We start from the raw sequence: 23,292 nt of genomic DNA, 5'->3' as shown, positions 1-23,292 counted from the left end.
GGGTTATGTCACCACGCTTCGGTGGCCGAGGTCAGGCAATGACAATGCAGCAGGAACCACGGGGGTTCGTCAGCAACACAGTGCCGTGTGGAACAGAAGGAGGAAACTTTCACACCCCATCCATCTGTCATCGAGAGAAGGAGGCGATGCTTTCTCTTGCCCCAGCTGGACGGCAGGGGGTGAGGGGGGTTGCCTTTGCTGTCTCAGAATCCGCACAGCCAGGGGGAGGTGACCCTGTGTACTTTCCAAACAGCCACCATCTGCACTTTAAGGCCAAAGGTGTACAACACCTTACAGTTTACCACAACAGAAGACCACATGCTCATATACCGTGGCATGGTTTTTTAAATTTTTATATCAGGCTTTTTATGCCTTTAATCAGATAGGAGAGTGGAGAATGACTGGGGCCACCGTGGCATGATTTACAAGATGCTATTGACTGAAATAAATTATAGATCTCTGTATGTTTATACAAAACCATTTTCATAAAAGATGGGCACTGTGTAGAAATGTAAATAAAAACAGAATGTGATCATCTGTAAATCTCGTGAAAACATATTAAGTAGCAACACATCTACGGGCACAACAAAGGCTGGAAAGGTTATGTAGAGCTAAAGAAAACACATGGAGGAACATTTCACAACTAATTAGGTCAATATGATCAATATTGGAGGGCTGTAAACAATCTTGGATGGCTGTGATCTTTGCAGTCTCAGATCAAAATCATTGTATGGGCTCAGGAAAACTGGCATGATCCAGAAACACCTGTTTTATTTGGGTCTGAGCTCATGGACTGATGGACTGAAGCAAACTTTGGTAACACCAATAAATAATAACTCTTTTTGGGAATCATGGACTCAATGCATGCTTCAAGCTAAAGGGAAGAGGGACCACTTGTCCAATCCAACTTGTCATTAGTACAGTTCAGAGACTGGCATATTATGTTACAGTACACACGGATTCACACGGATACGGATACGTATTCACAACGCGTCACTTTTTCACATTTCGTTATGTTACAGCCTTATTCCAAATTGGATTCAATTAATTTTCCCCTCAAAATTCTACACACAATAACCCATAATAACAACATGAAAAAAAAAAAAAAAAAAAAAAAAAGTTTTAAAAAATGTTTTTGCAAATGTATTATAAATAAAGAATGAAAATATAATATACATAAGTATTCACAGCCTTTGCTGAATATTTTGTTGTGGCAGCAATTACAGCCTCAAGTCTTTTGGAATATGAAGCCACAAGCTTGGCACACCTATCTTTGGCCAGTCTTGCCTATTGCTCTTTACAGAACCTCTCGAGCTCCATCAGGTTGGATGGGGAGCGTTGGTGCACAGCTATTTTCAGATCCCAGAGATTTTCGATGGGATTCAAGTCTGGGCTCTGGCTTGGACACTCTATAGTTGTCCTGAAGCCGCTCCTGCGATATCTTGGCTTAGGGTCATTGTCCTGTTGAAAGATGAACCGTCGCCCCAGTCTGAGGTCAAGAGCGCTTTCCCTCAATCCTGTCAGTCACATCGGGTGTATCATGGACCAGAAAACACAATTAAGAAGACCCCAGTCTATTGAGCATCTGATGTACTATATATTGGGCAAGAATGGGACAACATTTCATTCTCAATACCAACTGGTCTCTTCAGTTCCCAAATATTTACAACCTGTTGTTAAAAGAAGAGGTAAAACAACATAATGCCCCTGTCCTCTTTTGAGAAGTGTTGTTGGCATCAAATTGAAATTGAACATATATCTTCCAAAAGAAAGATAAACTTTCAAATATGTTGTATTTGCGCTATTCTGTGCTAAATATTGGGTTTATATGATTTGCAAATCGTATCATTCTATTTTTATTTATGTTTTACACAGCATCCCAACTTTGTTAGGAATGGAGCTGTGATGCACGGTTTGCTAATTTTAAAATGTACATTGTTTACAAACGCATTGAAGATCTATTAACCCATATGCCTGTCACAGTTAATACTTCTGTCTATCATTTTAACAAACAGGAGCCACCTGTGTGTTTTTTCTGTTTCTAACATAATGTTGTATTATACTAGTCCATGGCAATTGCAGCTGTAACATTAAATTAAGGATGTTAAGCGAGCTGCTGTCTCTGAAAGCTGCTTAGAACAGCTGGACAGATGGTGCCCTTAATAATGACTAATAATAACAGAAAATAAGCCCCTGAGCCCTTTGGAAGGGGACTAGTATTAACTCACGGTAGGGGGGAAATAGCAATATTATTATCTGATTAAAGACTGGAAAACATGAAGCTTGTTTAACAGTGAGAGGTCCTTAAGGAGGGACATGAAAGGAATGTCAATGGTCATGCTCTCAATGTATCAAATTCTTCAATCTGTGTCCCTTATTCTGCCTTTTGGATGAGCATGAAGTCTCTCCATCATCACAAAGGAGCTCTATTTGCATTTCCAATTAAGTATATTAAGTTCAACTATTATTGAGACAACACTTTGGTCTTTTCAAGTGACTTAATTATTTATCTTTTTTTTAACCAAGCTACAACAGCTGATCTATTGGTGCTTCAGCACTTCCCCAAACTACAGGGTCCAGATAGCTATTGCAAAATTTATACAAATGTGGCCACGATAGAATCGTTTTACATAATCAAGTGGTATCTACTTCAAATACAGCTGACAACTTCATTTAGTTCGAAATGATTTTTATGAAGAGAGCACTTTGAGGTTGAACTTATCATCCGAATGGATGTTTGTATCTAAGGGATTTCCTTCTGGCAAACCACTGTGAGGTAAAGGTCACAAACCCTGTCGCTCCCCCATGCTGCTAGAGTTCCAAGTAATCAACACTCCAATCAGCAGCTCAGAGACTACGCAACACTGTTTCTGTGAAGGATTTTAGCAAATTCTGCATCTGGCAACCCATCCACTGATCTGGGGCCAGGCTGGTGGCGTGTTGCCAGGTTTAGGCGGTAAGGGATCGGCTGCTTTGATTTCTCTGCTGACAGCTGCAAAGGTCAGCGCTAGACATTGTGTTTGACACTGAGCTGCAGGAAAAACAGCCCTAACTCTCCCAGAGGCAAAGGGCCATCTGTCCCCTAGAGAATCACTACACAGGAACAAACTGGAGTGATGGGTTGAAATGGAGTGGAGATTACTATGGCCTCTCCCGCTATGAACTGTTTATTAAGCTGTTCACTAGATGCTCTGACACACCAGCAGATTAACTAGATGTTTCCACTTTCCAGTGAAACTGGAATGATATCTTCATTGATATTAAACTGATATCTTCATTGTTCATTTAACTGTATGTTAAAATGTGCAATCATATCAGTTTATATGGACCTATAGACCTATAAAGTTCATTTGAACCTAAAGTAAAATGCAGGATTTTTTAAAGCACTATGCAACTATTTGCCACTTTTTGAGGTACACAACTATGTTGAAATTAAAATGTCCATAGTCATGTGAAGAACAGATGAAGATAGTCATGTGAAGAAAGTCTTGTCTCCACTTACTTCTCAGGTGCACTATGTCTATTTTTGTTGTTCAGCATTAGAAAATGTCAGCATATCGCCATGTTACGATCCAGGCTTGTGTGGGCAGCAAACATGAACTGGGCGCCAACACAAGGAAATGTCAATAAAAAATATATTAATTAACAGAAAAGCGCTTCTGGTTGTGGATGTGGAGATGGAAATGCTGGCAATGACAGAGTTGGAAAATGGATGAAGGTGCATAACCTGGATGTGGATGTGTGTGAATATTAGCATATCAGGGGGCAGAGTGAGAGTCTCTGAAGTGAGGCTGATCTTTGGGGCCATGTAGCCTACTCCAGGTGCAAGCTATCATAACTGACCCTGCAGTCTCCCCACAGTCAATGCATGTGCCTCTATTCTTTCACACAAACTCGTGTCACAGATCTACGTCACACACCACTTGGAGGTGCAAACAATCGGAGTTTTGGTTAAAAATTTTCTTGACTTTATTTGGAAAAATAAACCCCACAAACTAAAGAAAGAGGTACTTTCAGACTGCAAAGCCCAGGGTGGTTTAGATTTTTTGGATTTCACAGATACTGCTCTTTTAGAATTGGTTGGATCAAGAGATGTTTATTTAATTTAAACTCTTTATGGTTTTTCATTCCGAGTCACATATTTAACCAAGTTGGTGCCTTTCTTTTATTTTAAAATGTAATTACCTCCCCTCCAAGCTTCCCCTTAAGCTATCTAAATTTCATCAGCAATGCCTTCTAGCCTGGAAACTATGCTATAGCCACACTTTTTCACCTCATAAAACACTTAGGCCCTATTTGGAACAATGCTAACATTCTAATTAAAAACAAGTCCACATGTTTCTCTAAATGGTATGATCATGGAATCTACAATGTCATCTCTTTATTTGACAGATCTGGTGCAGTTCTGACTTACGAACAATTTATGTCACGTCATAACTTCTCTGTCCCGTTTAGGGAATTTAGCTTGCTTATAAAGGCTATTCCAAAAGGATTAATACAATTGATAAAGAATCATCTATCTTTTGGAGGAGATGATATAATACAACATAAGCTAGTTTTGAATGGGATAGATATAATGGACAGAAAGTTTAGTAATAAACATGTTCGCAAGGTCCTTGAGGTTAAAAATAGAATTACACCAAGGGGCAAGTTCTATTGGCAATCTGTTGTTCAGGACATCAACTGGCATAAAGCTTGGCTTTTACCTATAAATATTGTATCACTAATAAAATTAAGGAAGTTCACTTCAGAATTCTTCATAAGGTATATCCAGTGAATGTTAGCATAGCTAAATATGCGGATGTCAGTGCTATTTGTTCTTTTTGTGGTAATGAGGATGAAACACTGCAACACCTTTTTTTTTTATTGTAAGGAAACCACATTGTTTATCAACAACTTATCCAGGCATCTTTTTGACTCCTACTCTCTAACTATAAAAGATGTTTTGTTTTAATATGAAAACCCTGATAACAGCTCACTTGAATATGTTGTAAACTTCCTTATTTTGCACTCTACATTTTTTGCAATACATCATAGGAGTGATTAACGTCAAAAAATCTAGACTTGAGAAACTCAACATTTGACACCTCCACCTGTTTAGTGTATTAAAGATGTCAAATAGTCTGCTATAGTTACCAAATTCATAGCCAAAGAGCCAGAAGGAAAGACGCATGGATGGCTATAAAAGCTGTGCTTTCATTATACAACTAAACACGACAAAATACATTTATAACCCTTGAGCCAGCTCCTCACTATCTCAATGGCAATGCAGCGTTTGTTTGCACCTCCAAAAACATGGCATACGGTTACCACGCAAAAACGGCCACAAATACCCGTATGTTTGTGTGAAAGAATGAAAACAGCAGGGGGCACAGAGGGTCATCACACGCCAACACTGAGAAAAGACGCCATGTTGGCAAGCTTTTATCAGTGCAATGTATGCCTACTTTTGGTATTTGTTAGCCTGATGTAGCCAGACTCAGGCTAGGTGTTTGTAATATTTGCATACTTTTAGGCTGATAACTCTAATTTAGAGGACCAAAAAATGCTTCTCAATACTATTAGGCCTCAAATGACTTTCCAAGTTAAATTGGTTGGTTGGTCTCAATGGAAACAGCGTCCCCTGTAGGCAACCTGTGCAGTCACGCTGCCGCACTAGGCTCTGATGTTGCGAACTACAAGAGACTACAATTTCCATGGTGCAGCGTCCTGTGTCACAGGAAGTGATTTTAAAATGACCTTGAATTTATCAGAATACGTATCACGAGTGGAAACAGCATGGCGAATAAAGATCCAGGCGTGAGTTTGTATTCCTTTATAACTTTACTTTTGTCACTATATCGATGCTTCTGTTGACACACAATTACATGCATGTGCACTGCCATTATTCATACGAATAAACGGGTGTGGGGGTATTTCTGTGTCACTGTAGAAGCAGACTGCGTAGTAGGGCTCATCCCCCGATCTCATGTCTCATAACGTTAATTTGTTAATAACCTTTACCTTAATTTAGCGAGGTTCATAATGGTAGTCATTAGGCTATGTCCAATATTGTTAGGTAAAGTTATGTGGAATACGTTTTTACAAACCTGTTGGTTAGTCATTCGTTATAACATTAGAAGAACATCTTTCAGGTTCATGTCTCGTTAAGCTTCAGATAATTTATTTAATCAGTGTAACCACGTCATATTTTGTGACACTCCTACATTGCAAGACAATGTTGTGTACAACACCACGATATCTGTGTAACGTTAACTACAGAAGAAAGAACCGTAAAAGTCACACAAAGGCGTATTTATTTACTGCATTATGGTGTCAAATTACAGAAATTTGTCAACTTTGATTAAACTATGTAGAAATATAGCAGCTCGCTGTAATGTGGGGGGTGGGGGGGCCGGCTACCAGCTTAGCTAAACATCGTTGCCAACGTTGTGTTGGTCAAGGGCAAGGTAGCAAGCACAGCATGTTTCATGGATTCAAAGTTTGGCCAACATATGACCTCACTTCCTGCTTTCCTATTTTAATTGAACAGTTCTATAATTAGGAATGAACCTATAGCATTTTAATTAAACTGAGTGGAAATGTAGGCCTACATTTGTGTGCTTGCCGATACTGAGTAGCTTCTACTCTTTCTGATTTAATTACCACAAAAATCACTATAAGGCTAGCATAGAAATGCAATTAAATGGAGTGCATACTCTTGTCTTTTTTAAATCTGCACCAATTAACATTTTGTTGGTCCTCAACGAAAGTTTACACTGGTTATCTTCCTAGGTGGTTTTTAGACAAGAGACATTCTTTAAGTATAATAATAATAATTGAAAAAAAAATATGAATTTAACAGCTTTGGTGCTAGGCCCCAAACAAAGTGCACCATCAGATCAGATTCCAAACATAATTCTGTGGAAAAGCATGGATTCCAGTTTCTTCCAGTAGCAGCAACTGGAATCCATGCATTTCCACAGAATTATTTTTGGAATCTGATCCCTTATCATGCCTGTTTATTCATACTCGTCGCTCGACGTATCGTGACTAAATTTAAGATGGCTGCAAACGCTAAACTCCGTGAAGATACTGTCTGTATAAATCGTCTTGTAAGTAAACTACCAGTGCTTTTTTAAAGTTCTCAATGTCTCGTTTTAAATGTCAAGGCCCTCGGAAGTCTACCAATGAAGTATGGAGCTACTTTGAGCCTCGTAAATGGTGTAAAACAGTGATTTATTTGCATGGCTAGGCCTATGCCCGAGGCACCCCCATCGAAAAACTGTTTGCAGCATCAGCTAACTAGCGCCAGATTTCTGAGTGCAGGGGACAAGCCGAGATGAGCTATGAGACATACGTTCACACTCGGTATCATGTTTCAACACACTTTAGGTCAATATCACACCGGAATTCTCCTTTAAGAGAATGATCATGTGTCATGGGCAAAAGTATCGTAATAGATCACTGAATCAATATTTTGTCCATCCCCTAATATGGTGCATCTCTATGTATAGATGTTGCAGATATTTTTTGTGAACAGATTTATCTGCACTTGAAATTTTGACCATGTATAATCATAATACAAATAGTTTTGATGTGTCTAAGTCTTGACCTTCTCTGTGTTGGTCTCTCTGCCTACATTTGGATGGAACAGGGTTTACTTCAGCAGCTCCGGCAGATCGCTGGCAGAATGTCTGCCGGTGGTCCTAAAGGAGCAGGCCTTGGCGTCAAACTGCTCATTGGAGCCGGAGCCCTGGCCTATGCTGTCAGAGAGGCGACGTACACAGGTACATGGTGTTAGTTATCCTCATGGCAGTGATTAGTGATCCAGTCACTAAATGCAGGTCTTTAAGCGCTCTTGAATTTCTTTGTCATGTCCAAACCAAGTTTTTGACACATTTGAACCCAATTCGTAGCAAAATGACTTCATGTATCCCTACACAGTTTGGGGGGTATTGTTTAAATGTGGGCAAATATCCTGATGGTATTTGAACTGTGTTTTCCCCTAGTGGAAGGAGGGCAGAGAGCCATCGTCTTTAACCGCATTGGAGGGATGCAGATGGATACAGTCCTGTCAGAGGGTCTCCACTTCAGGTATGGCTAGATGATGTCTGTGTGTTTGTAATGTAAATGTATGTATGGGTTTATTTAATGGCATCAAACAGGTACAGATGGATTCATTTTATAAGTGGTGGATGTTGTCTGCCCTGCAATTTTGAGCACAAACTTTTGGAGAATTAAACCTATAAGCCACATATTGATAGTATTGCACTGTAGTTACTAAATCTGACTTATTAGGTTAAATCAGAGCCCTATAGAGATCTATCTGTACGGCTCTGGGTTGAATTAAGCCATGCATCGTGATTCCTCTAATATGTTTGTATTTGACTTAACAGGATCCCTTGGTTTCAGTACCCCATCATCTATGACATCAGAGCAAGACCTAGGAAGATTGCTTCCCTAACAGGAAGCAAAGGTATGTTTTGACATTTAGGCTTAGTCTTAGTCTAGCAGTTTAGATATTTTTGAAAAGTCGGGCTCGTTGTCAGTAGCAGTGATATTCTAGAGTGCTAGAATCAGTGTGCTAGGAGTCATGCTTATCTTGTAAGTCTTGCCATTTAGTTGGGCAAAGACACAAACTTCAGACAATTGATACCGAATGGCAAATGGGCCAAAATGGAATTTTAACCCCCGAATATTTTTTCAATGAATATTGTTGTAAGTTAGTGATGGATGTGGATCCAAAGCAATAAAACAACGTGGATCCTCCTTTTTTACATGCTTTACATTCTTTTACATTTAAGTGCAAAGTCTAACGGTAACTTAATAGCTATACAAGATCTATTTGCAAAATTAACACCATGAGCAATGTCTTAAGCACAAACATCAGTGGGTTAGCTAAAAGCTGTCACATGCCATCTGATGGCTTTAGTTCATGCAGGAGATCCTTACCCATAGACTGACTTTGCACTTTGCCCAGTATTCAAATGAGGGCCCCATGACTGAAATTAGACAGAGATTGTGACAACTAAGTAAAGATTTTGGAGTGGGCTATTAGTTTCTCTCTGGGGCCGAGGTGTCTTAGGACCACGGAAATACTGAATGAGGTAGAGATACAGGTGGAAAAAGGTATTTAACCACGGAATTCATTGTATTTACATGTGTTGGCAAAATGAGAGCATGTTTATTTTGTTCATTAATCAGTTTGCTTGACCATTATGTTTGCAGTTTTGCCTTTATCGAAGGCAGACGTATGCTTGTGTATGCTGCTATTTGGGGAACCCTAGTCTAACAGCTAGCATTTAACTCAATCCTTCACACCTACTATACACTCGCTTAGGGCTTTCAGACATACGTGTAAGACCGGAGGTTCTGCGGATGTTAAAAGGTGGGGTCGTATATCTGAACAACATAAACGGCATATGGAAGTACGAACTTAGCCCGTTGTTCTACTACTCCCCTCCTAGTATTTCCTCTGGACATTATGTAAATGTGCTGTGTCTGAACGAAGCGTATAACATGCAGTTAAAATTCAAACCTAGTGAGAGGGCGTGTCGATGACTTTTCTTTTGTGCGTCCATGTGGTGGGGCCACTTAAATCTGACTTAAATGCAAGTGTCATGATGGAGTGGCATAGTGCTGTCCAGAAAATCTCCAACCTGAAAAGATGCAGACATCACGGAGCACTTACGTGACCACTTCAAGTATTAGCCTACAACACATAAAAAAAAAAAAAAAAAAAAAGTATATATACTTTATACACAATAGATTTTTCTTCTTTAGCCTAGGCTACATAATGCATACATTTTGTAAACAAAAACAGCAGCTGTAACAGCAGCCGCATATATTCTGTATCATATCTCGCCTCTTGCGAACTTTGCAAGCCCCCACCCCTCACTCGACAACCACACAGAGATTCTGTAATGTGCGTGTATGTCGTTCACACATAGGTCCGTATAAGGTCAGTATAAGGTCCACAGGTTAGCATCATATCTGAATCATTCTAAGTGTAGGACCTCCGTTTGACCAACCTCCGCATATACTCCGGAGGTTATATCTGAAAGCCCTTAGTAAGTTATAATAAGTAACTGTAATATAGATGTCACACACACACACAGACAGACACAGACACAGACACAGACGTATGTACGTACCGGAGCCCATTGCATGCTACTGTATTTAGGAGTGGCAGTAGCATCAGCAGAGGCAGAGAGAGTGAATACTGAAAATAGACACAGTGTTTGTCTTAGACACCATGTAACACAGTAGAAGGCCATGCCAGTCAGTCTGGGGACTAAAGAGGATTGGATTGCCCCCAGGCATGAGGGGAGAGAACACTAATCAGCTCTCGCCCTCAGGCGGTGTTTGTGGAAAGGGCATTGTATGTGTATGCTCTTGGCCTATCAATACCATTTGTGCTTATTGTGTGTTCTGTACCCTGTACCTTTTCAGTTTTTTCAGGATTTTTTTCAACATGAATATGTAGGAAAATAACGTGTCCTTAAAGTCTTCTGCCAGCTATGCACACTGAATTCTAGACATGGGCACACGTATTTGTGACTTTTTTTTTTTTTAACCACGTCTCTTGACTCTTCGGCAGTCTGTGTACAGTTTGAGCATCAGTAGCCTCTCCCGGATCCTCATGTGGTCCCTCTCTCTTTGTGTAGACCTGCAGATGGTGAACATCTCGCTGCGTGTGCTGTCCCGGCCACTGGCCTCCAACCTGCCCTTTCTCTATCAGCACCTGGGCAAGGACTACGATGAGCGGGTGCTCCCCTCCATCGTCAACGAGGTGCTCAAGAGTGTGGTGGCAAAGTTCAACGCATCCCAGCTCATCACGCAGAGAGCGCAGGTACATGAGTACATCTGTGACCGCGGAGGCGGCAAGGACAACCTAAATGTGTATAGTACTTAAATATGGATCTCAATACAAATTTCAAGTTTTTGCCTGAAATTGCATTGTGCCTATTTACAAGGGCATTGTTCCCACCTCTTTTGGGGCCTACCATCAAATGTTGGACCTCTGGTTCTCAAAGTGGGGTCCGGGGCGACCCGTAGCCAAGGGGTCCACAAAATAATTTGCTTGGAATTATAAAGTTGAGTTTTAGCATTTTAAAAAATGCCCCTTTTCACCCATAAAACTTAAGTCATGAAGAACCATTCCTACTATTGCTATCGCAGCGCAGCGGCGGTCATATAGGTTTAGTCAGATTTTTCTTTTTTTTTTTTTTCTTTTTCGCATGTCCAAATTTCCGTCAATGATTCCCGGGACACTGACAGACCGGGGTACACGAAACTTGGTGGGCATGTAACCCCACATGGATAGCATGGAACCATCGTTTTTCGTTTTGATCTGTAGCCCCCCCGCTGGACTGGACCCCCCGAAAGGAGGGTAGGGCAGACACAGTTTTCTGTGAATATCTCGAGAACCGTGAGGGCCTAGGGAGGTCCACCTTTTTTTGTATGTTGGTCTTAAGGGGGCATGTCAACCCATCCCATTACCACTTATTTCATGTATAGCCACCACCTAGTTAAAAATTAAAAAGCAAAAATTTGGTGTTTTCATCACAATATCTCAGGCTGACAAGGTCAAAACTGCATTTAAATTAAAAGTGTAGGATCATTATGACACCCTCGAATGCATGCCAAGTTTTGTGTACTTTTCGCTCATAGGGGCCTTACAATAAAATAATTTATGTGTACATTTAGAGACGACACCAACAAGGATTCCGGGACACTGAAAGACGGGGTACACAAAACTTGGTGGGCATGTACCCCCACATGGATAGCATGGAACCGTCATTTTTCGTTTTGATCTGTAGCCCCCGCTGGACTGGACCCCGAAGGAGGGTAGGGCAGACACAGTTCTCTGTGAATATCTTGAGAACTGTAGGGCCTAGGATGACCATTTTTTTCTGTATGTTTGCCTCCAGGGGTCATGTAAACCCATTTCATGTGCACACATGTGCACAAACAGATACACACACACACACACATACATTCAAAGTAATCATACGTATGACACATACTCACACAGTAGACATATGTACGCTTGCATGCACAGGCACATATGCTGGCACACACACAAGCACGCATGCACACACACACACACACACACACACACACACACACACATACATAACATAAACATAACACAAACAATCAAAAAATTCTCAGAATTATGAACAGGCAAGATGGAGGTGGGGTGGTATAAAAAGAATTTTACATGTGAAATCTATGAACTAATCATGTTTTGGTACTTGTTGTCTAGCAGATACCAGTGAGAATTGAGTGTGGATAATGCAATTTAGTGAGACAGTTAGAATCATATAGGCCTTTCAGCGTGATTTCTTTTTGTGGAAAAAATGTGCTGGACTGGGCGGCGGTCATATTTTGTACCGCTCTGCGGTACATCTAGTTACTACTACTAACATTACTATGCTACATAGCAATATGGTGCATACAATTGATTTAGAATGTTGGGGTGGGGGTAACCGTCCCGCCGGCGGGACACTGAAGATTTAGTGGTTTCCTCTGACATACACCATCAACTGTGAGATCTTATATAAAGAGATGTGTGCATCTCCTAATAATGTCCAGTGAATTAATTTAGGCACAGGTGGACTCCAATCAATTTGTAGGAGCATCTCAAGGACCATTGATAGATGCACCAGAGCTCAATTGCAAGCATCATAACAAAGGGTCTGAATACTTAGTCTTTTATTTTTTATAAATTTACAAAACACTCCAAAAACCTGTTTTGTATTGTATGTAGATGAATGAGAAACAAAATGAATTGAATCTATTTTAAGATGAGTCTGAAATATAACAAAATGTGGAAAACTTGAATGGGTCTGAATTAGGGCTGTCAAAATAATTAATTAATTTCGATTAATTAATTTGAGAAAAAATAACTGATTAAAAAAATTAGTGCATATTAATCGATTCCGTATGACCTTTAACCCCGAGCCGTTCTAGTCAGTAAAAATTAGACTGTAAAATGAAGGAGAGAGAAGAAAACGTGCTGCTTGGATAATTGATTGGAACATTTACTTTTAAAAAATGGCCTGATGGTGTTGATAAAAAATAGTGTTGAATATAAAGTCCTCTGCAATGTCTGCAGCAAGGAATTTGCATATCACCGAGTTCATCAACTCTATAGTCGCACATCAATGCAAAGAAATAACTGTTGACATTGAGGGGAGTGTTAATTCATTTTCGTTGTGTCCCCTAGGTTATATCTGTGGCCTGAAATGCCTTGTATGTGAAAAAAAAACTTCTTCCCGACGCACATTTGAATTTATGTTCTCAGCATATTAGGTCAAATCATAGATTATTATGGCAATTATTTGAACAGTGACAATAATAAGAGTTTTTGAACTTTAATGTCACTAATGCTGATTATTCCATGATTCATTTGAATTTAAATATGTAAAATACCTTCACAGCAAAAAATATATATGCGATTAATTTAGATTAATTAATCACAGAGTATGTAATTAATTAGATTAATTTTTTTAATCAATTGACAGCCCTAGTCTGAATACTTTCCGGTTGCACTGTATATGGCACATTCATGCAGCTGGGAGGTGGGAAGGTTCCCACTTCGGAACTTTCCACTAATGAATTGAGAGCGTTGACTTGACAACAGCAAACTGGCGATGTTGCTAATGTGCATAGGCTAGCTAGCCAAAAGGCTATCAACACATAATTACACAATAGTAAATGGGAAAGTACGGTAGGCCTACTGTTTCACATTACGATAGATAGATAGATAGATAGATACTTTATTGGAAAATGAAGACAATGCATGACATGCTTATGACTATGCAGTAAATAAACAATGACGAGACCCATTTAAGTAGGACTTATCCCACTTCCCAGTTGCTCATGAATGCACTAATTGTACACAGGCATTTGTTCACCCTGTTGGTATGTTTTGTCATATACACCAGAATGTATACCATGATTTAAGTATAAGTATATATACTCTTTTGATCCTGTGAGGGAAATTTGGTCTCTGCATTTATCCCAATCCGTGAATTAGTGAAACACACTCGGCACACAGTGAGGTGAAGCACACACTAATCCCGGCGCAGTGAGCTGCCTGCAACAACAGCAGCGCTCGGGGAGCAGTGAGGGGTTAGGTGCCTTGCTCAAGGGCACTTTAGCCGTACCTACTGGTCGGGGTTGGAACCGGCAACCCTCCGGTTACAAGTCCGAAGCGCTAACCAGTAGGCCACGGCTTATGTCACAGATATATGTCATACACAGATGGATGATGGCTTCGGCAGATGCCTTATACTGAGGTTACAGTACCAGCAGTGCCTTTGCCCCATGAATGTGCATAAAAGATCTGAATGAGTTTAGTGGACCCCCAGCCATTGTGCACAGGAACATGCATCCAGGATTACTCTGCTGACTGTGCTGGTATGATGTGTATGTGGTCCTCAGGTTTCCCTCCTGATCCGCCGCGAGCTCTTTGAGCGAGCCAAGGACTTCAACATCATCCTGGATGATGTGGCTATCACAGAGCTTAGCTTCAGCAAAGAGTACACAGCCGCCGTGGAGGCCAAGCAAGTTGGTGAGTCCTCCAGCAGAGCGCCCCCCAGTGTGTGACGCTGCCCTGGAGCTGTGTGTGTGTGTGTGTGTGTGTGTGTGTTTCCAGAGAGGCCATTTCGAGGTCCTGGTGGATCTCATCTATATTTGATGGCTGCATTCTGTTTAGGGTTGGGCAATATGGCCAAAAAATGAAATCTCGATGATTTTTGTTGTTGTTTTTCTATTTAATATTTCTTAAAGCATTTTTTTCTCTCTGCCTCTGAGCTCAAAATCACAGCCTTGTGCCAAAATCCAACCCTGTTCCCCAGGGCTGTATGTAATCGTGTTAGCCTTAAAGCACAAATAGGCTACAAATTTTAGGAGTGTCTATTTACACCCCTGGTACGAATAGCCTTGGCCACACAGCTGAGCTATTCACACCTGTGACATAACAACAAAAAGACGTTGCTCACGTGCACAAAAAACATGGCGGACATTCATTTTTTCGTCAGCAGAAAGTGAAGAATTCTGAAAGGTTTCGGCACTAATATCTGTTCAGATTAAGTTTTAGATTGAAAAGTTGTTTTTTATTTGCATACTCTTGGTTCAGTGAACACATACAACCGTCAGTTTGTTAGTTAAAAGAAATTTGCAAATAGCAAAATACCCTTTTAGTATTTACAGTTACAACCAGCAGGCCTACTAAGAAAAGTCATTAGTACTTAATAGGTTACAAGATAGTTAACAGTCTAAATGTGACATTTGTAAATTACATGTCAGGTTGTTATAGTTAGGGGTGTAAAGGTGCACGTATTTGTTCGAACCGTTTAGGTACAGGGCGTTAGGTTCAATAGAGATGCGTACCGAATGTGCCAAATGCAGTCTTTAACAGTAATCAACAGTAGGCAATTTTGCTTGCAACACACATTTCACATTTTGGCAGGAGATGGTAGGGCAAGCTCAGGTTTTATTAAATCTGTTAGTGTCTTCAGTTCAAGTGGAGTAGAATCAGAACCATATGACAGTAGTCACACCTGGGGATATTGCATGTCAAAAATGGCTGCCGTGAAAAAGGTCCATTCCCAGCGATATTATGTAGTTCAGGAGGCATTGTAAACTCACAAAATAATTTAACAGTTAGCCGAAATTACATGTAAGGCAACCAGATTATTCGATTGAGTATAACTTATTTGTTTGCACTATGTGAAGATGTTTCGCTGTACAGTTTATTAAACATTATAACAGAAGTTTGAAGGGGAAACTCTTTATGTTTTGAAATGTTGATGCTCATTTTTGTGCAAACCACTAGAGAGCGCTGTCTCTCCTCTTTTACCTTCTAGAAACTTTTGTGTGTGCTGAACATACAGTTGGCTGTGAATCAGACACAATAAAACTGCTGTGTGCTTATTGTGGTGTTCTCTAAACTCTTTAAATACAGTGATACTGTTAGTTCACTAATAAACACTCTGTGTGTGTGTGTGTAGCCCAGCAGGAAGCTCAGAGGGCACAGTTCTATGTTGAGAAGGCCAAGCAGGACCAGAGACAGAAGATCATCCAGGCTGAAGGAGAGGCTGAGGCTGCTAAACTGGTCAGTGTCTGGTATCCTAGTCTCTTTGTGTTTGGCTCAGACTCTCCCTCCATGTCTCTATCTCTCCCTCTCCCCTTCCCTGTTCCTCTTTACAACATTCAACACACTAACAACAACCAGCCTTGAAGCAATTATCAATTGAAACCTCATGCTATTCATTGTTAAGGTAATTCACCAGCTGCATGACATTCCATTGGTGTGATCTCAAGACAAATTAAATTCACTTGTGCCAAAAAAAACTAATTTACTTGGTGAACTGGCTACAATACTGATCACTTGTAAATGCTGACTACATAAGCAGCCGTTTGTCTGAGTGATTTAAGAAACCATGTGTCTGAAAGGGCCAGTAGAGAGCGCTGTGTTTGTGTGTGTGTGTGTGTGTGTGTGTGTGTGTGTGTGTGTGTGTGTGTTAGGGAGGGGGTCTGTCTGGCGGGCCTCTGCATGTTTATGGGCTGCAGTGAAAGGCCCTGTTCTGTGAGGCGCTGGCCTCTGTGTGGAATGGGGCCGGCGGGCAGTGACTGGGAGGCCACAAAAGGCCGAGGGCCACAGCACCCGCTCACGCTGTCTCCACGTGTGTTTGTGTTTGGTCCGCAGCTGGGGGAGGCCGTTACCAAGAATCCGGGTTACCTAAAACTCCGGAGGATCCGCGCTGCCCAGAACATCGCCAAGACGGTACTGCTCACCACCTCAGACTCCTGACTTGTATCTGAAATTGCATAGTCATTTGTTTAATTTATTAGTTTAGTTTATTTTTGTTTAGTTTTATTCTCTGTTTTGTAGTCAAAATTGTGCTTAAGTCTGCAAGCAAACAGACAAATACAGCTGCTCTCTGAACAGTCATTCTGGGCTGTCTGCCGAGTGACTGATGAACTGTTTGTTTGTTTGTTTGTTTTCTTTTCCTTCCCTCCATGTTGTTCCCTCGCATGGCGTCCAGGTGGCTACATCACAGAACAGAGTGTACCTCAATGCTGACAGCCTGGTGCTGAACCTCCAAGATGACAATTTCAACAAGTATGTGGGGCTCCTGCAGTATATAATTTCTTCTCTGTCTTGTGTCTGCCAACAGAACACTTTTTTCGTATTGTTGCTAAATGGGAAGGGGGGGGGGGGGATTAGTGCTTTGTGATCCAAGGCCATTGAGATTAATCTGAACACAGCCCTGTGTTAATTTATAAAAAGGAAGTTTGACCTTGACCAGCCAGTGAGGCAAGCCTCAGCAGTGGCTTAAGGACTGCATGTAGGACTGCTCTTTGGCTGAAAGCAGGTCCTCTCAGCAGTGGTTTAACATGTAGGACTGCTCTCCTTCTCTTTGGCTGAAAGCAGGTCCTCTCAGCAGTGGTTTAACATGTAGGACTGCTCTCTTTCTCTTTGGCTAAAAGCAGGTCCTCTGTGCTGTGTAAAATGTGGGGTAGCTCAGTGTTCATTATTAGGCTTAGGCATGCATGAGACACTGGTAGGGGCAGTCTAAGTGTTATATAATATATATATATATATATATATATATATATATATATATATATATATATATATATATATATATATATATATATATATATATATATATGTGTTATATAATATAATATAATATATATATATATATATATATATATATATATATATAATATAATATAATATAATATATATATATATATATATATATATATATATATATATATATATAATAATTTATAATGCAGGTTGGTGCTGAAAATGGTGTGAAGCAGAAAATACCTGTACACTTGCAGTAGCTACCTGCTTTACCTACTTACCTATGTGTGTTCTCTTGCAGTTTGTCGTTGGGGAAGTGAATGGAGACCGGCGTCCTTCAGAGAGAGAGCGAGGGAGTTTCATGCATTCCACACGATTAACCATCGCCAGCCACCAGAACTCCTGACCCCATTTGATTTCTACTCAGCCACTCAAGCAGCGTCTCCTCTCTGCAGTGCCTGTCCCTGAGTGTGTGTGTGCGCGTCTCCTCTCTGCAGTGCCTGTCCCTGAGTGTGTGTGTGTGCCCCTGGGCTCTGGGAACATGGACTTGGGTGGCCTTAACAACATCAGAACAGTGTGTTTGCCCCTCCCCTCCTCCTCTGCCCTCTCCCATCCTCCCTCCTTCTATTCAGCACCCCTACCCTTAGGAGCAGTCTTTTGTTAAGCATTGATGGCATCTTTGCTCAGAGTGGACAGTGAAGGTCAGAATTTTTTTTTTTTTTTTTTTTAGATGAAGATACCTCAACGAATCACTGTCATGTAGAACCATCTCATCTCTGTGCAATTTCATGTACATGCATATCTGTATTTGTTTAGCTCTCTCTAAAGCCTGTTGTCAGGGCAGTGTGTGTGTGTGTGTGTGTGTGAGAGTGGTGTAAATCATTTGAACTCTTCTTAAGAGTAGGCTCCTGTGAGCGACCGGGTCCAGTTCATCAGGAACTCGAACTAGACACTGAACACACAACCAGAGGCCACTGACGGCAAGAGTTTGTGTTTACACTTTGGCCGCATTTGTGTTCTCATGTGTCTCAAGGTGGCGTAAAGCATGTGTGTTTTTTGGGGTGCAGGAGTTGGGTAGTGTAATAAGAGCACGCAAACAGAATTTTGATTAAATGTTTATTTTGGAGTGAAGAAGTGAATATGTGGTTCTTTGAGAATCAAGGGGTGGTGTGGTGTTGGGAAGAAAGTGTTCATCTCGGGCCGTATATTTCTTATATTTACTAAAACGAAGGCAATACTTCACCACAAACTCAAACCAAAATCAATAAAGAATGATGTTTTATTCTGTATGTTCTGTTGTTCCTAACTCTACCACAGGATGGCGCCAAAATGTAGGTTCTTTTCCTCCTCACTACCTGAGCGTGCTGTCATGGCCCTCTAGTGTCTCTGAGATGAAAGGGAACCGAGCAGGAGAGGGGAGGGCTCTGTGTATGTGAGCGGATGCACTGCAGCACTGCAGCGCTATAGGCTGTGTTTGTGTGAGAGGCTGAACAAGAGAAGACAGAGGGGGAAAGAAAAGAATGAATGCATGTTTTATGCCTCTCGTTGTTCCTCCTCCAGGCGAAGGTAACGAGCCCTCGGAGACAGGAAGGGTGGGGGAGGGGGATTTTAGGGGACGGACCCCCTTATTCATATGGACGGGGGCAGGGAGATTTTGGGGGATGGACCCCCTTATTCATATGGACGGGGGCAGGGGGATGAGTGGCAGTTCTCTCCTCCCATTTCTCCTCCCTCAGCCAATGGGGCGAGCTGTTATCTTTTGAAAGCACTGCCAAAGCCCAGCCTTCTTGAAGGAGCAAGCAGCAAGAATCGATCACGTGTGGGCTAGATTTTGTCACATCTTTTCTTTTTTTTCCTTCTTTTAATAGCACAGCACTTTACTGATGCGGAGGGCGGAGTATATGCTGTTCACCTCTGGTTTAGAGCAGCGCTGGTGTGTATCGCTGTGGTCCCTAACGGCACTGCTCGCCGCACTGCCTGTTTATTCACCCTGACCCAGATCTCATTCGCCCGCGCTGTGTGTCTCTTTGCCTCTCTGCTAATCCTGAACTGTGTGCTCTCATTTTTTGATCTGCAGAGCGTCGTGTTTGCCTTTGAGTGCATTTGCGCATGCACAAACAAAGTCGCCCCCACACGCACACACACACAAACACACGTACCAACTATTCCATGCATAAACAAGGCCAGATTACCACTCAGCTGGTCCATTTCCATGGAAACACTGACCTCATACCAGGGAGGGGCTGAACCGAGCTTGTCACCATGGTAATCAGTCGGGACCCCCTTAGCTGCATCTGTGGTTCCTGGTGTTCCTCCGACGCTCTGCCTCAGCGCTGCTGCTGGACATGCTCTGCAGTGCGCCAGTTAGGCCTGAATCTCCACATAGGAGCCTAGTAAGATGTGTTCTGTATGAATTGCCAACGTGATCATTTTTAGAAATAAGATACAATCCTTATTGTAGACTCCTCAGTGTTTAGCTGAAGGTAGCCAAGCCGTGGTTATTTCTTTATGCAGTTTTGATGTCCACTGAATGGAGGCTGACAACATCAGGCACATCTCGGGTCGCAATACCCTGGGACATGGAAGTCGGATATCACCGGTGCATGTAACACATAATAATGTCTGAGTATATGAGTGTCTAGATTGGCCATGACCTCTTTTCCAGGCAACTCGGGTAAAAAGAGGTCAGCAGAGTGGCCTGCTCGCAAACTAAGCTGTGACTGCCCTTCATCTAATGACCAGCACTCTCGCTGCTCACATCTCTAGTTGGTGTGAGTTGAAAGTAGGTTTAAGCAGCTTATGTCACACACTGAAAGTGCTCAGTAGCCAAGTCGGCCATGACATCTACTCATCACAGCAGCACACACACACACACACACACCTCTCCTCTTTCTACCTGTAGGGAGTTAGAACAGATGTACCAAGCTGGTTGATTTGGGGAGGAAATCAGGTTAAGACTGATACAAATGACGGCTCTGTTCATTTCATTCTTTGAATTTAAAACTCCAGAGGCCATTGATGAATTGATGCCACCCTCACTAAGACAAGGCCTCTGTTTTAATTTACAGAACAGATTTAATTAACCTGGTTCTCTTTTCCGGTCTTCTCAACAGTCAAATGGGAGATGCCGTCCCAGTTTTGTGAGAAATGGTATAAGGCAAACGGCTTCAGCACTGTGTCTCTCCCCATGTCAATAGTCCAGTATCTTCCTATGTTACCTGACACCCGTTTGCGTGTTTTGTGCAAATGCCTTGTGCAAACATCTTACACGTAGCCTCGAATTCTTTCATAGTCTCTTCTGCTACTTTCATGAGGGTAATAGAGCCAATAGTCTTGGATTACATGGAGGGCCACAGTTCGTGGGAACAAGGAATAACAGTTGTTTTTCCTTTTTTGTCGTCTGGTTTATGTCATTACTTCCTGTTCCCTCAGGGTACACTCGGATCTTTGTCTCTCCCACTGGAAAAACAGGAATGCCAAAACAGGAATGCGGGCAGTGTTCTGTCCCAGCCTGCCGTTTTGCACTGAGGTTTAGCATTTGAGTCCTTTTCACGTACGCCCTGTTTTCACCTCTCTTGTAGCCAACGCAGGAACCAACCGATTCCAGTGGGCAAGCAGAGTCATGGTTGCATCAGCACAGGCTTTTCTGTGGCCATTAACTGAGGGCTTGAGCAAAGTGAGGCAACGGTCTGGTGTCAAGAAGGGAGTGCAGTGTAGAGTCTACAGCAGACACAGGCAGAACTGGATTATCTTTCTTAACTTGCACACGATCAGAGTCGCAAGAGTTGAGATTTCAAAAGGGCGCCTCTCTCTCTCTCTCTCTCTCTCTCTCTCTCTCTCTCTCTCTCTCTCTCTCTCTCTCCTCTCTCTCTCTCTCTCTCTCTCTTTCTCTTTATACCTACCTCTCTCTTCATGTGGGTTATCATGTTTGTCCAGCAGAGTAGTCTGTATTTCCTGCTTCATTGTGACTCAGGAAGCTGGCCCAGGCTTCCTTTGTCCTCCCCCTCCTCCACTACAGGACAAGAGCTCGTGCTGGTGGCACGTGCTGCTGGTGTAAGAGGCCTACTGCAGTGGACTGTGGTAGGAATAGAGGAAGTTTTGTTTGCCTTGCCTCCGCACCACACCACACATCTTTTGTTATGTCTAGGTCTTCAGTGCCCCCTCTCCATCTCCCACCACCTTTATGTCTGTAGCGTGCATCCTTTTCATTTGTGACCTGCCACACTCTAACCGTATTTCAACCTTTTTTGACAGTGTTTTATCAGTCTTGATGATCTCCTGGAATAATGTATTTGTTCTTATTAGTTCAAGATTAGGGGCAAGATTGGGGCAGCCGTGGCCTACTGGTTAGCACTTCGGACTTGTAACCGGAGGGTTGCCTGTTTGAACCCCGTCCAGTAGGCACGGCTGAAGTGCCCTTGAGCAAGGCACCTAACCCCTCACTGCTCCCCGAGCGCCGCTGTTGTTGCAGGCAGCTCACTGCACCGATTAGTGTGTGCTTCACCTCACTGTGTGTTCACTGTGTGCTGAGTGTGTTTCACTAATTCACGGATTGGGATAAATGCAGAGACCAAATTTCCCTCACGGGATCAAAAGAGTATATATACTTACTTATACTTATTATTGGTCTCTGTGAAATGTTTGCCTTTGCGCTCTTGTTGGACTGAACTCTGGACGGTCACCTGCGTGTCTGATCACCCCCCCCACACACACACACACACTAATTATGCGCTGTCTGGCACAGATGGCAGGCCTCCTGGGCTTCCTAGCCCCCGAGTCAGGGCTGATTAGGGAAGCCTCCCTCTGAGGGCCCTCCTCTGCGTGGCTCCCAGGGCCAAACCAGCATGGAGACGCGCTGCCTGCTCCTGCTGCTGCTGGTCTCTGGGGTTGACTTTCACAGGCTGGGGAGAAGAGGCTCAGTGTGTTTGTACATCAACTCAACCTGTCAGTACTTCCGTTTGCGTTTATCAGCACTGGTGGGGTTTTAAGTCATTATTTCTGTGCTAGAAATATCATAAAGCAAACGTGTCCAGTCTGGCAAGCAGTAGCAACAGCGCTTCAGTGAAATGAGAGGACTTCAGTGAAATCATCTTTCTCTAGCACTATTAATCCAGGTGGTGTTAGTGGTGTCTGTTTTTATACATTTAATGAAATGATTTTATTTTTCTGCACAAAATACATGAATGTACTTCTCTTTCACTGTAGAACACAACCTTCCAACTGGACTGTCCATCTAACCAAACTGAAAGATGTGATCGATTAACAGATGTTTTTTTCCCCCTCCTACCAGGACCAAAATCCAGCCAAAAGGTCATGCCAGAGGATAAGACAAAACACATTGTTTTGTGTGTCAGTGAGCTCCGGCTCCCTTTCCACTGACTCTTAATGAAGATGCATGTGTAATGAGGGAGGCAGCGGGATCTGTTGTGAAAGTGTGCAGGAGGGTTTTTTTTTTTGGATTGCCAGTCTGCTCCCCCAGGGTCTAGAATTACAATTGTGGAGAGGGAGGGGTCAGGTTGGAAAGTGGAGGGAAAGAGAGGAAAAGAAAAGACCCCCTTCACACACACACACACACACACACACCACCTCACACCACCACCCTTCTGTCACCATGCCATCTATCACCTCTGAAATCTCTCCAGTCACAAACCACTTCCTCAAGAGCACGCTTATCTCATAAACAATGCAAAAGT

The 23,292-nt window shown here is 42.2% G+C and overlaps 1 protein-coding gene across 1 annotated transcript; it reads left to right on the top strand.

The window, feature by feature from the left end:
* Nucleotides 1-5,717: 5,717 nt before the first annotated feature.
* On the top strand, nucleotides 5,718-17,956 carry phb2a (prohibitin 2a). The gene is made up of 10 exons (XM_048264358.1): nucleotides 5,718-5,799; nucleotides 7,637-7,769; nucleotides 7,992-8,076; nucleotides 8,379-8,458; nucleotides 10,650-10,834; nucleotides 14,437-14,566; nucleotides 16,008-16,111; nucleotides 16,706-16,783; nucleotides 17,046-17,122; nucleotides 17,901-17,956. Exons 1-10 carry the CDS (start codon nucleotides 5,779-5,781, stop codon nucleotides 17,917-17,919), a joined length of 912 nt encoding a protein of 303 aa, XP_048120315.1. The 5' UTR covers nucleotides 5,718-5,778; the 3' UTR covers nucleotides 17,920-17,956.
* The last annotated feature ends 5,336 nt before the right edge of the window (nucleotides 17,957-23,292 follow it).

The sequence above is a fragment of the Alosa alosa genome, chromosome 1 (genome assembly GCF_017589495.1).
Source record: "Alosa alosa isolate M-15738 ecotype Scorff River chromosome 1, AALO_Geno_1.1, whole genome shotgun sequence".
Classification (NCBI taxonomy): Eukaryota; Metazoa; Chordata; class Actinopteri; order Clupeiformes; family Clupeidae; genus Alosa; species Alosa alosa.
Note: the sequence above shows the minus strand (reverse complement) of the source record. Positions and strands in the feature narration are given on the sequence as shown.